The sequence below is a fragment of the Triturus cristatus genome, chromosome 6 (genome assembly GCF_964204655.1).
Source record: "Triturus cristatus chromosome 6, aTriCri1.1, whole genome shotgun sequence".
NCBI lineage: Eukaryota > Metazoa > Chordata > Amphibia > Caudata > Salamandridae > Triturus > Triturus cristatus.
The window spans coordinates 667,176,911-667,193,566 of record NC_140589.1 but is presented as its reverse complement, the minus strand read 5'-3'; the positions used below and the strand labels follow the sequence as shown (position 1 = coordinate 667,193,566).

The 16,656-nt window shown below is 47.8% G+C and overlaps 1 protein-coding gene across 1 annotated transcript in view; it reads right to left on the bottom strand.

Moving 5' to 3' along the window:
* Positions 1-16,656, bottom strand: part of MDN1 (midasin AAA ATPase 1) — a 2,002,810-nt gene that overhangs the window by 1,449,140 nt on the left and 537,014 nt on the right. The window contains exon 30 of the mRNA XM_085611158.1: positions 4,881-5,025. Coding sequence (XP_085467284.1) covers positions 4,881-5,025 — 145 coding nt within the window. The remainder of the gene's footprint in view (positions 1-4,880; positions 5,026-16,656) is intronic.

Genomic DNA, 16,656 nt, shown 5'->3' with positions numbered 1-16,656 from the left:
ATCTTTGCAGGTGTAATAAATAGCAAATGATGTTTTGGATGGAAGCATCCAGTGGTTGTATGTCATTGTTAGCGCAGTAAATGGCAAATCGTTTCCATTTTGCAGCATAGCATGCCCTAGTAGTAGGTCTCCTGGCTTCTTTAATGATATGCATACAGTCTGGAGGAAGGTTGAGGTACCCGAACTCTAAGACTTCAGGAGCCAGATTGCGAAGTTCAGTGTTTGAGGATCTGGGTGTCTGATTTCTCCATGGTTCTGGGTTAGAAGATCCGGGGAGAGATGCAGTTTTTGATGTGGAACTAGCGATAGTTCCAAAAGTGTGGTGAACCAGGGTTGACGTGCCCAAGTGGGAGCCACTAGGATGAGTGTCAGCGACTGTTGTTTCAGTTTGCGTAACACAAATGGAATGAGCGGGAGAGGCGGAAAAGCGTACGCAAATCTGCCTGACCAGTTCATCCATAGTGCATTGCCTTTTGACCGTGGGTGTGGGAACCTGGCGGCGAAGGTTGGGCATTTTGCGTTTTCTTGTGTGGCGAACAGGTCTATGTCTGGTTGTCCCCACTTTTTGAAGAATGGGAGTTAGACTTTGGGGTGTAATTCCCATTCGTGTATCTGCTGTGTGTGGCGACTTAAGAGGTCGGCCACCTGGTTCTGAACCCCTGGGAGGTGTTCTGCTAGCAGGTAGATGTTTCGGGGAATTGCCCATCTCCAAATTTGTTGCCCCAGTTGGGACAGATGTAGAGAACGTGTCCCTCCTTGTTTCTGTATGTAATACATTGTGGTCATGTTGTCCGTGCGGATGAGGACAGTCTTGTTTTGTAGATGCACTTGGAAGGATTTCAGTGCTAGGAACACCGCTAGAAGTTCTAGGTGATTGATGTGGAGCTGTTTTTGTTGAGTGGTCCACCTTCCCTGAGTGGTGTGTTGAAGGAGGTGGGCTCCCCACCCCGTGAGAGATGCGTCGGTGGTCAGCACAACTTGTGAAAGAGGCTCCAAGAACGGCCGCCCTTTGGACAGGGTGATGGTGTTCCACCACTTCAGCGAGCAAAGTGAGCGGCTGTCCACCAACACCAGATCGGTAAGTTGTCCGTGGGCCTGGTTCCACTGTTGTGCTAGACATTCCTGTAAGGGACGCATTTCAAGGCGTGCGTAGGGTACTATGGAGATGCACGACGCCATCATGCCTAAGAGATGCATGAACACTCTTGCGAGTAGAGAGTGTTGTGTTTGAATTTTCTTTATGAGACTCTGTATGTTGGCTATCCAGGCTAGGCTGGGATAAGCTACGGCTTTGGCTGTGTCTATGGTGGCTCCCAGGTATTGTTGTACTTGGGAGGGTTGTAGTTGAGATTTGGGATAGTTGATGGTAAATCCCAAGTTGTGTAGGGTTTGAATAGTGCGGTGAGTGTGGAGAACGCATTTGTCTAGAGTGTTGGCTTTTATGAGCCAATCGTCCAGATAGGGGAAGACATGGATTTCTTGTCTCCTGAGGTATGCTGCCACAACTGCCAAGCATTTGGTGAACACCCTGGGTGCAGTTGTTACTCCGAATGGGAGAACTGTAAACTGATCGTTCTGACCGTCTACCATGAATCGTAGATACTTCCTGTGAGCGGGATGCATAGGGATGTGAAAATATGCGTCCTTGAGGTCTAATGTGGCAAGGAAGTCTCCTTGTTGAAGTAATGGAAGGACCTGTTGGAGAGTGATCATGTGGAAATGATCCGATTGTATGTACTGGTTTAGTAGTCTGAGGTCCAGTATGGGTCTTGAGGTTTTGTCCTTTTTGGGAATGAGGAAGTATAGGGAATATACTCCTGTGCCCTGATGTTGTAGTGGAACAGGTTCTATTGCGTGTTTTTGAAGCAAAGACTATTTCTTGTTTGAGGAGCGTGAGGTGGTGAGAAGTCATGGGACGGTGCCTGGGTGGTATGTTTGGGGGTGGGTTTATGAGTTCGAGGCAGTAGCCAGATTGGATAATTTGTCTTACCCACCTGTCTGTAGTGGTGGTATTCCAGACAGGTGGGAACTGTTGAAGTCTTCCCCCGACCGGAGTGGAATGGTCTTGGGGCAGTGGTGGCAAGTCACTGTTTGGTGGCTGTAGAGGTGCGGGTGTTGTTGTTGCCCCGTCCTCGGCCTTTAGTATGGTTTCCCCGATAACCTCCTCTAAAATATCCTCTGTTAGGGGATGTCTGACCTGATGTTTTGAAGGTGGAAGAGTTGTCTGTTCCCACATTTTTGGAAGCTCCTCTATAAAAAGAGCGACGAAAGGAGCCTCTGGGTTGAGTAGACTGCAATGCTCCCTTAGATTTGGCAGTCTCATTATCTTTCTTCATTTTTTCTAGGGCAGTGTCTACTGCAGGGCCGAATAGTTGCTCCTGATTAAAGGGTTGAGCAAGAATGGTGGTTTGGACTTCCGGCTTGAAGCCGGAAATGCGCAGCCATGCGTGGCGTCTAAGCAATACGCTTGTGTTGACTACCCTAGAGGCGGTGTCTGCTGCGTCTAATGCACATTTAAAGGAGGCATTGGATATTAGTTTGCCCTCTTGGATGAGGTCAGTGGCCTGTGTTTTGAATGGTTCAGGCAGGTGTTGCAAGAGATCCTCTAATTGATCATAATGGACTCTATCATAACGAGCCAATAGGGCTTGTGTATTTGCAATATGCCAGTGGTTAGCAGCTTGAGCAGCAACCCTTTTGCCCGAAGCCTCCAGGAGTTTAGACTCTTTGTCTGGGGGTGGCGTGTCTCCGGTTGTTTGGGAGTTCGCCCGTTTCCTGGCATTTGATACGACTAGTGAGTCTAGGGGGAGTTGCGCCTTGATGTACGCAGGATCTTGTGGCGCCAGTCTATTTTTTTTCTATTCTGGGGTTGAGAACCCTGGCCCTGACAGGGTCTTTAAAAACCTCATTGGCATGCTTTATCACTCCCTTAATCATGGGTAGAATGTGAACTGTTTTCTGCGACTGCTCAAAAGTGTCGAGTAGAAAATCCTCTTCAGGAGTGTCGGTGTGCATGGTGACGCCATGAAACGATGCTGCTCTGTTTATAAGCAGACCGAACCCTAAATGGTCATCAGGAGGGGAGGGTTTTGAGGGGTATGGAGTAGGCATAGGGTAAGTCCAGTCATCTACTGGTGCTGTGTCCGGGAGTGTAAAGGGATCAGTAGGATCAGTGGGATAAGTAAAGAAATCTGGGTCTCCCCCTCCCCCTAAATCATCATCATCCTGTGGAGGTGGTGTGTGAGAAGGAGATGGTAGAGGTGAAGGCGGTGTGGGTTGGGTGATGGAATAGGAGGTAATGTAGGCGAGGAAGGACGTATGGGTGAAGTGGCACAGTCCTTCTTTGGAGGTGCTGGAGGAGGTGTTGTGTCCAGCTTCCTTTTCTTGTAGGGCACCGCTGTGACATGTCGAGTTTTCTGATTTATGTAAATCCGTTTTTGATTTGGATCAGGCCGAAAGAGTTCCTCACTGTCCGAAGGCGGCTTTGGCGCCGACTTTTTTGTTTCTGATTTTGATTTTTGTTCGTTATGGACTTGTTTTGGCACCGAGGATGTTTTTGGTGCCGAAGAACGTTACGGTGCCGGTGGAGATGTCGGCACCGAGTGACGTTTCGGGGCCAATGGAGATTTCGGTCTCGGAGCCTGCTTTGGTGCCGAAGGTATTATAGGCACAATGATATGAGGTTTGCTCGAGCCCGAGCCACCTGCAGGCTTACTTTTCTTCGGAGCCGGGCCCGAGTGCGGGGCTTCTGAAGATGTTTTTGGACCGCGACTGGGCCCAGCTGGCAGAGTCTTGACCAATGTCTTTTTGGGTGGTGTTGGGGTAGGGGGGCTGGTACTCACAGGCTGCCCCGGATCAGAATCGTCTGCCTCGGACACGATCTGGAGATCTTCGGAGTCATCGTCAGGGACATCCTGTGCAAAGATGTCTTCTGGTTCCGGAACCGGCTTGGCCATGATATGGCGTCGAGCTCTTCGGTCCCGGATAGTTTTCTTCGAACGGAATGCGGCGCAGGCTGGACAGCTGGATTCGTTGTGGTCTGGTGAAAGGCACAAATTACAGACCTCGTGGTGATCACATTGAGGGAACTGTGCTCCACATTGGGGGCATTTTTTAAAAGGTGTCCTTTCCATCAGCCGCGTCCGGAGTCGGTCCGATATGGATTTCGACGTCGCGTTTTCAAATTTTGAGAGTTGTAGTGATTGCTATAAGTTTTTTGCTGGAGCGGAAAAAAGTTCATCCGAACCCAATGGCGGAAAAAAACAATCTGAGGATGGAGTGGATGCCCATGCGCACTGTTGTCCAAGGGAGGAGTCACCAATCTCGTGACCAAAGACTTCTTCCGAAGACAACAACAACCTGAAATCATCCGAGCCCAACAGCAGATGGCGATCTTATCCTCAGTGTGTGATCGGCAGCTCATATGCCTCGAACAGACATTTATTTCAACATCAGTAAGGTTTAAACCCTGCAACCTTAGGAGGTGACAACTGAAATAACAACTGTTGAAGTACTTGTGAGGAATTTCAGTAAGACACACAAGAGTTTTGAGCACTTAAGTTTTGGGGGGGGGGGAAGAAACAGATGCCAGTGCACCAGACAATGTTGCATGGTGTCACCAAGTAGCGCTAGAGAGCTAGTGCTGAGAAAATGTTTTTCCAGATCAAGTCTGGTGAATAAGAGGAGAAATATGGGGGAAGAAATACCCATTAGAAGTATATCTGTCTGTTTCATGATCCAATTTTTTCTCATTTAAGGGCTGCATCCTCTTCAATAGAACGCATTCAAAGATGTCCTAAAACTACCCACGTCACCACGTTTACCTATGAAGAAAATAAAAAGCAACAAAATGTGTTTGTAGCAAGTCAAGAAGCATTTACCTTGTCCTTGTCCTTTGATCTCTGCCTCACTGGCCGCAGTCCACCAAGAAAATCTGATGTTTCCATGTGCATGTGACAGTTCACAGAGTACAATATCTGTTCTGCCATGGCTGCAAATAGTTGACAGATGGTTGTTTTCCCACACCTATTAATAACGTAACAGAAGACATAAATAAATTCCTGTTTATGATTTTAAAATTAGAAGTAAAAAGCACTTCTCATAATGACAAAGTTTGCACAAACAGTTCTGAAGCACCAAATCGCTCTTCCTGTAGGTAGCTCAGGATTTATACAATGTACCAAATACAAAGTTAACAATTTCAGTAAGAACATTTCTAGTGGATACATAATCTTCCAGCAGATTCTTCACCTTATGAATTACATTTCCAGGCATCACACTGGTTCAGAACAGCTTCCCAGGAGCAATATCACTCCAGCCCCACTAGGTAGCTCCATGCGCCTTCAATTGCAACGCTGCCTCCAGACCCAACACTAGAGTAAAAGAGGCTCTAACTAGTGTAATGAAGCAATTCCTTAACTTTTCCAATGCCTCACTAAGGCATGCAACGAGGAATCGAAAGCAATGACTGTGACAAAGATAGAGGGTGTTACTACCTTAGGATCTTACTAGTCATGGTACTAACTCACCAAGAGAGGATGGAGGCTGGTGGGTAATCAGCGGGAAGCTTAGGTATCCACCTTCACCAGAAATATTGTTTCAGAAGGTGAATAACGTTTTCTTCTGATGCATACATCTTCACCCAGATTCCTCACCTTCTGAATGAGTCCCAAGGAAATACCGCCTCGGGACCCGAGATACAGAACTATTACTTAACCAAGAAGTCCTGCAACACAGCCTAGGCAAATAATCCATCACTACATGCTGGAGGCACGAGGCAGGACACTGCTTGGCAAAAGTGTTCAAAGATGACCGTGTAGCTGCGCAGCAAATGTCAGCAACAGGACTGCCTCTTTAGAAAGCTGTGGAGCTAGCCAAGGCCCTCACAGAGCATGCACAGATGTCCTCTGGAGGATCTGTTTTAGCCATAGCATAGCAGACCCCAATACATAGGATGGCCCAACATACAATTGTGCATTTGGTTACTGTTTAACCCTTTTTAGCTCTAACGAAGCCCAAAAACAGTTTATCATCCACTTGCGTGTAGCAGATTTCGTTTGACACTGCACATATGGGGTCCCGCACAAGAAACAGATCCTCCTCCCCGGCTGGATGAAGAGGTCAGGAGAAGATGGAAGTGAATCAGACTATACAATATGAAATGCAGACACCACTTTGGTTTAAAAAAAAGCTGAGTCAGAAGGACAAAAATATCTGTGCAGAAAACTGAAAGGAGGAGGAACTGAGGGGACCTTAAGTTCACTAACCGTTCAAGCTCATGTTACTGCCACCAGCAATAATGTCTGAGCTAAGAAGCTCAACAGGGCAACCATGCATCCGCTTGAATGGAAATCCAATCCACAATGTCGACACAAGATGTAAGTTTTATTAAGAATAATTACACGATTGGGAGGAAATGAGTAAAGTGAACCTTTTAGAAAAAGAACCACTAGCTGAGATCTAAACATCAAAGGTCGGTTGGTTATATGCTTTTTAGGGTTTGGGCTCCCATCAGGCCACAGTTTCCTCTGGAAAAAGGTCTCCTGTCTTTATGACAAGAGCTTCCAGTGGACCAGGGTCACCTGCCACTAACATTGTCCTACTTAAACAGAACCATTATAGAGTTCATCTAAAGGAAACAGGTTAACGGTGCTGAATGTTAAGGCCCTTGGCCAGAAACTCTGCAGTGACTCCTCCAGAGCTCTGGATCAGTAGCCATTAAAAACCACAGGACACAGCTGCTGCTGACCACAAGGACCATTACTTCTGGGTACACATGCCAGATACTTCCCCTAGATGAGAAACTATTATTGAGCTCTAGATATTTAGCATTCATTGGTACAGCCCACCCACTGGGCTTTAAGAGATGATCAATCCTAACTACTGCCCATCTATTGGGCTCCAATTTGCCATCAGCCTGGATACAGCCCACCAATAGATCGAGGTAGACAGCAGCTCACAGATACAATCATCTCCAACTCCATATGGAGAAAACAAACACCTATGTGGCATCTTGTTCTCCAGACACCAGCAACACCAAGATCAACCACTGTTACCTCTACATGATGTTAATGGTTGCATGCTCATCTGATAACCAAAGAATCACCTTCTGCTTAAGCCCTCACACGATCAGTCAGGTCCCCAATCAAGCTACAACCCCAACAAACCCAACCAAGCTGCAGCAAAATCTCTGAAGCTTATAATCCAAGCGCAAGCTTTCCAAGCCTACAGCCAGAGGAGCACCTTCACAAACACCCTACGCAACCCCCACCCCCATTTACTTTCTTCTGCAGCAGAGTACGATGACTCAAAAGCCAGCACTCAAATCCTAACTCAGGTTACAGTTAGAACATACTCCTCATAGCTTCTTATCCACTCCTCTGTCTCTTCCATCCTCTTCCTACATCTTGGTTCCCAAGCAGCAAGCGCACTTTTAAAATCATACCGCAGGACACATTCAGAGTATTCCCACCCCTACCTGCCATGACCTCCCTCCGTTCTACACCAGTTCGATCATCTCCAAGGCATCCCCATGAAAAAAGGACTAAGACCCAGCAACTAAAAAAAAAAATCTTTGTATTCAATGCGAGATCCATGATCAAGAATCATTTCAATATATCTGACCTATCAGAAGCAGCAGGGGTCTACATAGTCATCACAAGAAATAAGGCTCAGCAAAACTTCCACATCCACATTGCACGAAGCAATACCGTCTGAATACTGCAGTTTTAACAATAATAGTTTCAAAAATAGTGGGGCAGGCCTAGCCACAAGAAACCTTTACATCTCACTCCAACGTTCACTTGTTTCTGCCTCTTGCTATACAAACCACCTACCGGCAGTGGAATGTTTAAGGGCGCTTAACTTGATGCAGCTACCAAGACCCTCCTAAACCACCCCATCCTACACATTGTGGGACCTCTCATCACTTGGTGTGTCAAAAAGGAATCAACCACCTCTGCGAACATGTCCAAACTTTAGGCTTTCGACTCAAAACTAATCTTATCTATGTCAATACACTCCACCGGTCACACAATGGACATTCTAGACATCCTATCTACCTCCCGAGAACATGCCTCATTGACTGAACTCCCCCGGATCAATATACCAATACCTCCAAGACTGCAACACTCAAAACCCCTAATCACTACAGAGATAATAGAAAATATGAGACATTCTAAAACATCAATCTAGAAAGAACACCAAACAATACGCAACCTCAGGACGTATCTATCTTCTACAACTGGAGCTCCACCACACTGGACAGTTAGATACCACTCAAAACACTACCAGTGTTAATCCCATGAAGAAGACCACATGGCTTAGTGACAAGATTAGAGAAATTAAACTTTGCATCCTACAAAGTAAGTGGAGGAAAACAAGAGATGCAAATGACAACTCATCCTACACAACTATTAACAAGCTTACAAAGCAGTCCTCAGAACCACCAAAAGACAACACTGCTCTGAATACATAAATGATGCCGACTGCCCATCAAAGGAACTCAATGAGGTTCTAGAATAATTCTCAGTTCAAAGTGCAAATCGCAGACACCCACTTCTGTTAAATTATCTCTATGGAACTAATCTCAAAACATGAAAAGATAGAAAACTACATTAAGGGCAAAACAGTCACTATTTCTCCAATGCATGACAGAACCATCACAAATATGGACATCTCCAGTTTACAACCTCCTGTCACTTTCATTGCCCTCTGTGAAAAACAACTGACATTATTAACACAAGCAGCCAAGTGGGATCACCTTCAGTTACAGTGACCCCTGTAGGAATCTGGCTCTTTATATAGTGGACCAACACAAAGCACACCGTGTAAAGAGTCTAGGCAAATCCCAATTGGTTTACAGCAGCACAAATTATAACCCAAATATTCTCTAACAGAGGGTAGTGCTAAGTATTTGGTGAACTCACAGCAGCAATAAATGAGACACATACTCTAGAATAATTCAGATCAATTTAGAAAAATAACATTTTTATATACATTTTGTTTTCAGGAACTTGATTATCAAGTAAGTACTTTCGCAGGTATGATTTTATGCAGGTAAGTAAAAGTGTTCAATATTATGCAGCTTTACGCTGTCATGCTTCTCAATGGAAGAAAAGGCATAGTTATTTAAGATTGGTTTCTGGGGGGTCTCCTTCAGGACTTTGGGTCTTGGGGGCAAGGTCCAAGGTACCACTAGCAGTTACTCGTTACCTGCCCTGGGGCGTCTAGGTGCAGAAGCACTGGTCAGGTTGGTAGCTGTGTGCTACATCGATGGAAAGAAGGGGGGCCATCTAGAAACAGGCTAGAGAGGGGGACTTGGGGAGAAGTCCAGGAGCTTCCAATCGGGGCTTGGGTCAAAAGGGTCCTGGAGACAAGGGGCAGAGCCGTTTCGTCAGTACCCAGACTGGGGCGCAGAGTAGGAAGGTCAGCTGGGCTGTGTGCGTCCTAGGGCCTTAGGGTTGTCGTTCTTTGCCAGTTGAAGGTGTAAAGTCAGGATAGCTGGTCCACTATGGAAGTGGGTCTCTGAAGTGCTGATGTCCCTCGATGGCTGCTCAGTCTCAGTGCAGAGGGAGTCTGGATTGAACTCGTTCAGCGCTGTCTGCTGCAAGGGATCCGGTACCTCAGGAATTGGTCCTGTGCAGCTCCGGTCGGTTCTGGTGTCATCTCACTTGGCGGGGAACAGATACGACCTTCATGAGCACAGGGTTCTTTTGAATAGCAAATTTGTGAAGGCTGGCTGTCTCCCAGTCTTGGAAGCTTGTCATCTGCTGGATGAGTCGCTGGTCACGATTGTCGAGACTGTGTAGGGCAGGCAGGGTTTGGTACACCAAACGTCCAAAGCAGTCCTCAGTTCTTGCTTTTCTCATGGCTCTTCTTTGTTTTCTCTTCTTGGTCTGTCGAATCTAAGTTCCTGGTGTCAGGGGTGCCACCTATTACTAAATTATGGGGGCTTCTGGAGAGTGACAGCTAGTAGCTAATGGGCTAATTACATTTAGTGTGTCTACACCCTCTATGTGACCATTTCCAGTCGGAAGTGGGCATATCCCTGACTCAGAGAGCCTAATTCCACCAAAACTAAGATGGTGGCATTGTTAATGTCGTGTTCACTTCAGGTAGCCCAACTAGGGGTGGTACTAGCCTGAGAGGGGAACACGCCTCCTGACTACCCAATTTTCCCACCTATCTTAGTGCCAAATGGGCCTTGTGTAGGGGGTGGCATTTCCACTGTCTGGAGGAAGCCAGGGTTGCATATCAAAGATGGTGAAGGCAGGAGGCTTCAAAGGCCTCGATATGCTGATTACTAGACATCCTACTTGGAGGAGGTGGCAACACCTCCTGCCAGAGCAGGCACTCTTACTGACCTCCGAGAGCATGGGCTCTCACCTCCAAGGGGGGCAGAATCACATGTGTAGTGGCAGGCTGAACAGGACCAGTCAGCCAATACACTAGAGGTCAGTAGGTTTTCAGGGGGCACCTTTAAGTTACCCTCAGGGTGCATATATTAATAAATCCATCAATGGAATCGGTGTGGGTTCATTAATATGAGGCGTTTGATAGAAAACGCCATGTGTTGCAGATAACCATAACGTAGCTGGGGAACTCGTTTTCACCAGTGTCCAGTACATCAATTAAGAAATCTTCCTGTTCACTTGTAGTGTCAGTAACTGAACTGGCCAACACAGGAGCATATCTGCTCATGCAGATATTGTGAGAAAGTGGCTCTGAATATACTGTTCCCAAATAGGTACAGTGTGTACAGAGTCCACAGTCCCCAGAGGTTTGGCAGAGGCTAAAGTTAGATATAACCTTACTCTCTAAAGTGGTAGCTTGGTCGAGCAGTAAGGCAGTATCAGAGGACAGTGTAAAGCATTTTCTTGTTACTTTTGTAATCCAGGGCTGGGCTCCTAGGCTCAGTACTGGGACCTCTATCTAAAACAGGTAAGTAATTAAGTTTTCACAGTTGGTGCGATTTTTAAAGAATATTTGTAATTTGCCAAAATCGAAACTTAGAAGAAATTTCACAAAAAAACAGTCAATGGTTTCCTATGGAAGAAAATTGGGTTACTGATAAGTACGGTTGTGGGTACTTTTCAGGGTCAGTGCTAGGCACCAAGATCCAGCACTGAGATCTCTCCTAACAGCAGGTGAGTATTTCCGTTTTCGTTACTCGGTTGATTTTAGGTGAATATTTTAAGTTTTAGAAACTCCACGCTTAGAAGAAATTTCAGAAATAACCAGTCAATGTTATCCTATGGAAGAAAATTGGGTTATCGGCTTTTGGGTAAGTGCTCGACTGGCAGAGTTAAGGTTCTGGGCACAGACTCCGTGGTCTCCCAGGGTCAGGTTGGTACAGTTGTAACACCCTCAGCGGCACTGGGGCAGAGTGAGTTAGACCCAATGTTATCCTATGGGAGGCAGGGGGGCCTTGGTTGGTAGCTGCTGACTAGCAGGCCACGCGGCTGTGGGAGCTGGGCTCCTGGTCACTTGCTCAGGGCAAATGTGGAGGTAGATAGGAGTAGAAGTTACACTGCCAGGACCACTCGGGCGGCTGGGTGCAGGGTGCTTTTGAGCATTCGTGCGCTCAATGGATTTCAATGGGAAAGCTCCAGGACGAACAAAGGCAGCAAGCTCGGAGACGAAGATGCTTCAGGTGCCACCAGCACTTCGAGAGGTAAGTTGGGTAGTTGGAGGATAGGTAGGTACCCAGGAGTCGGGCACAGGGGGCCGCAGTGCGCCGGGTGCAGGGGTGCCGGGAAATCTTACCCTCTGTTGATCGCGGTTGGGGGGGTCCCTTGTTCTGAGGCTGCAAGCGTCGTCAGGAGCGTCGAGGTGAGTCCTTGGGTGCCGGATTCGGGGTCACAGTCGCCAGGGGAACGTCCTCTGGGTCTTCGTCCACTCCGGCACAGACCAGGCTTGGCGGATGCATAGTGTGCATGGTTCGCGGTTCCGGGCTGATGCCAGGGGTTAGAAACTTGCTTTGAGTAGAGCCACTGCTCATGGGAGTCCCAGATGTGCAGAGTCACAAGGTAGCCAGGTCCTCCGGGGTTTGTGAGGTTGCTGGCCACAAGAGGTGCCGGGATTTAACAGGAGCAGGTTCGAGGGTCGACAGGCCGTTAGGGCTGGGGTCAAAGCAGTTGGTGTCTTCCTCTTCTTAGCAGCTGCACGGCGGGTCTTCTTTCTTCTTGCTCTTCTTTGCCTTTTCGAAATCTGGAATCTGAAGAAGGCAGATTCAGGGTGCCTCTAAATACTAGATTTAGGGGCGTTACAGGTAGGTAAAGGGCATCAGTGTGGGTTTCATGTGCTGAGAAGTTTGATACCAAACTTCTCAGTCTTCAGTGTTGCCATTATGGTGCTGTGGAGTTCGTGTTTGACGAGATCCCAGCACCATATTCTCTTAAATGGCAGCACTGCACTTACATTGCCCAGGAATGGGCCTGGGTACTGTAGGGGCACAGGGCTCATGCTCCTGTGCCCACACCACTGGCATAGGGCACCCAGCTAGAGGGGTGGCTGATGTATGCCAGGGCAGAGTAGGTTGTGGGCATGGCACACAGGGATGTGTGCCATGTTGACTCTTTGTTTTGCCTTGTACCCAGACACTCAGCCTGCAAGGGCAGTGTGGTTGTGTTGGGGTACAGGGCCTCTAAGGGTGGCACAATAAGTGCTGCAGCCCTTACAGGCCTTCCCTGGTCACAAGGCCCTGGGTACCTAGGGTACCATTTACCAGGGGCTGACATGTGGCCAGGGTTTGCCAATTTGGGAGGTTGGGTTTTAGGGAAGGAACATAGGCCCTGGGCACCTGATTGGAAGGAGTCCAGCGCACACTCAGTCAAAGTACATTCAGCAATTCAGCAAAAAGTGGGGGCATACCATGCAAGAAAGATGGCACTTTCTCACAGATATGTCCTCACATGTAATACAGTCCACTCTGCCTTAAGGCTGACTTAATAATATTACATGCAGTGTTAGGGGACAGGGCACACAGGGTGTGCGCCATCTAGTGTTTTCACTTTTTAGAGCACCTTGTCACGCAGCCTACAGATGCACTCTGCATTAGTATGGTCCTGGGTCCCCTAGAGTGGCAAAAGAGCCGCTGCAGCTCTTAGGGACCCTCTTTAGTACCTATGCCCTAGGTACCAGGTGTACCACTTACTAGGGACTTACAGAGGTGCTACGTGCCTGGTCAAGTGGGGATCAGTTGACTTATTTTGGGGATAGAACACTGGCACTGGGCACCTGGTTAGCAGGAACACAGTGCATGCCAGTTAAAGTTGCATCAATTACGAGGCAAAAAGAGTATGGGGGAGGGGGTTGCAGTTTCGACTACTGTCCTGTCCAGTCCCAGGATGCTTGTTTCCGGTCCAGGGAAGACATGGCTTGGCAGTTCGGGCTGGACTGTTCCCATGAGGCACAGGGTCAGACTGATTTGCATATGGCCATGTCTGAACTGGGGTGGTGGAGTGAGCTAAAGAATGATGATGGATTAAACCCAGATCAGTTGACTGGGGGTGAGTGTTTGATTTGCTCTAACGCTCCGTCCATCATCCCCTTTGGTAACCCTTATATATAAACACCCCCCCCCCCCCCCCCCATTGCAGGCTGCGTGTTTTGGTGCAGAACACAGTGAAGAGTCGACATGACGCATATCCCTGTGTGCCATGCCTACAACCCACTGCCCTGGCATAGGTCAGCCAGCCCTCTAGCAGGGTGCACTATACCACTGGTGAGGGTACAGGTGCATGAGCCCTGTACCCCTACAGTGTCTAAGCCAATTCTTAGATATTGTAAGGGTAGACCTGCCACTAAAAGTATATGTTGCTGGGTGTTTGTCATTACGAACTCCACACCATAATGGCTTTCCTGAAAACTGGGAAGTCTGCTATCAAACTTCTCAGCACACTTAACCCACTCTGATGCCAGTGTGGGATTTAATGAAAAATGCACTCCGAGGTCATCTTAGAGATGCTTCCTGAAAAACGACCAGCCTCTGGTGGGTTTCCTAACTGATACACACCAGCCTACCACCACGAGACATGTTTCTGGACCCCTGGGGTGGGAGTCTTCGCTCCCTGAGCCCGGAAATAAAGCCTTTCCTGGGTGCAGGTGCTTACACCTCCCCCAGGCCAGGAAGAGCCATCTGAAGCAGAGTTGCTTCAAAGGCCTTGCAGCTTTTGTAATGTGACCCCCAGCCTCTTCTTCTATCAGGAGAAGGAACCCTTCCAGTCTCCCCTCCTTTTTGGCGGGAAGACAGGTGGGAAAAATTAGCAAGCCGAGAAGGTGTGCCCACCTCTGCCAACTCCACCCCTCAGGTGGGCGAGGTGAGGTGAAGCCCACTCTTCAGTGTCCGCCATCTTGCAGATGGCAGGCACTCCCTAATCAGGATTAGGGATTGTGCTCACTCCCCCATGTGGGGTGAGCACACCAAGGGTGTAGTTACCATAAGGTCAGTAGCCCATTGGCAACGGACCTAGAGATCCCTAAAATGCCCCCTAAATACAGTTTTTAGGGGGCAGCCCTTAACCAAGAAGACAGATTTCCGCAACCTAAGAAGGATGTAAGAAGGAGCCCAGCAGAGGAGACTGCAGATTAGAACTGACTTGGCCCCAGCCCTACCAGCCGTCTGCAGTTCCAGAGATCCTGCGCCTAAAGTCACCTTGTTCTGCAGCCAGCGACCTCCAGAACCTTTGGAGGACTGACTGCCTTCACCATAAAACGGATCTCCTGTGAATAGCATCTCTGTTCATAAGAAACTCCCAAAACAGACTCTGAGCCTGAGGACAAAGAAACTAGACGCCTGGAACCACCAGTGCACTTGTCGCCTACGGCCTGAGTTCAAGTGACCCACTGGTCCCTGAGAGGTGTCCCTGCGAGGTGTCCCAGCGAGGTCCCCCAGCGCTCCAGAGTTAGAGTCCACCAGGGGTTGACCCCTCCATGATTCCCCAACGTTGCCTGCAGCATCTGCATGGAGACCTCAAAAAGAACCGAGAGTGCCTGGGTAAGGTGAAATCCGACCTCAAAGACACCCCTGCATCCGGCAGCCCTGCACCTTGGAGAAAAGAACACGAGGTGCACCTACGTCCCCGAGCCCTCCAACTTACCTGCCGAGCTGTTGGTTTCTCCGGAGGCCCCTTATCTCCCATTGGATAACATTGGGCCTCAGCACTCTGCACCCAGGCGCCCTTAGTGCCACAGAGGGGGTTTTGAGAGTGCATCCTCAGCCCTGGGGGAACCCTTGTTCTAACCCAAGAAACTCAACCCCAAAGAGAGTACTTACCTGTTAACCGATAACTTAATTTCTCTCCATAGGAATACATTGACTGGTTTTCTTTGAAAAACGTCTAATGAAAACCTGAAAAACTACAACTGTGCAAAACTGATTTTACTTACCTTTTCGCTAGGAAATGTCCAGTGTGATATCTAGGCATATCACCGTGAGTAGAAAAAGTAACTTAAAAAGTAATCAAAAAAGTAACTGAAAAGTAATCTGTACAGTAATTTCAAAATATTTTGAATTAACTGTATTTCGAATTAACTGCATTTCAAACGAACTGCATTCAATTGTAAACACTGCATAAGATTTTGCAAAGCATTTATTTAACTTGTCTGTGCCAGGCTTGGCTTGGTTCTAGAAATAAAATAACTTAATATTTTTATACAAACAAAATTGGTCTGAGCTCAGCCTTCGAGTGTGTGACATCATTTGCTGATGGAGTGTGTACAACAAATGCTTAACACTACCCTCTGATACAGCCTTACGGCTTGCCCATACCCACCACAAATAGAGAGTAAGGTGCTATCTACTTTTACCTCTGCCTACCTTTGAGGTTCCACTGGACTCTGTGCACACTATACCTCATTTTGGTATAGTATATACAGAGCCAGCTCCCTATAACACGGAATCCTCATCTTCACAGCCAGCAAAAGAGTCAAGTATAGTCATATAGCAGAGATCACCTGGACAGGCCCCACCATCATCCACCATCCTGGAAACACCCAGCCCTGCCCCAAAGCCACCCAGCACTACACACCGCAGCAGGAGCAAGCCAATGAACCAACACCCTCAAAACCTCCCACCCACACACCACAACCAACCTAGAACATGCTGTCAACAACTTCTCCGCCTGGATCGCCGACTGCACCAAAAGTCACCCCATTAAACCCACCAAGCTCAAGAGGTCCTCCAAAAAAGGCAGATGGTACACCACCTAACTAAGAAACACAACTGCCAACGACTCAAAAGGAAATGGTGCACTAGCATTGAGACCACAGACGGAGCCACATTCAAGACAACCATCAACCAATACCACCAACTCCTGAAAAAGATTAAAAGAAGCACCCTGGGTGATTACATAAAAGCAAGCTCCAGCCACAGCAAATAACTCTTCAACATCAGAGAGTTCTATAGCCGCTCAGCCACCATAAATATTATCACCAAATCCCAGGAACTCTGACACCCTGGCAGACTTAATCCACAACAAGATCTCCATCATCAACTGAAACTATAAACCCTAACCCACGACCACCAGCATTTTCAGCCATCTCCCCATGAAGGAAAAACACGGCCACTTGCTCACGGCCTGGAACCAGCTCGCCACAAAAGACACCACATCCATCATGAATTTTGTCCACTCAGGATTGCCCAAAGACTCCTGT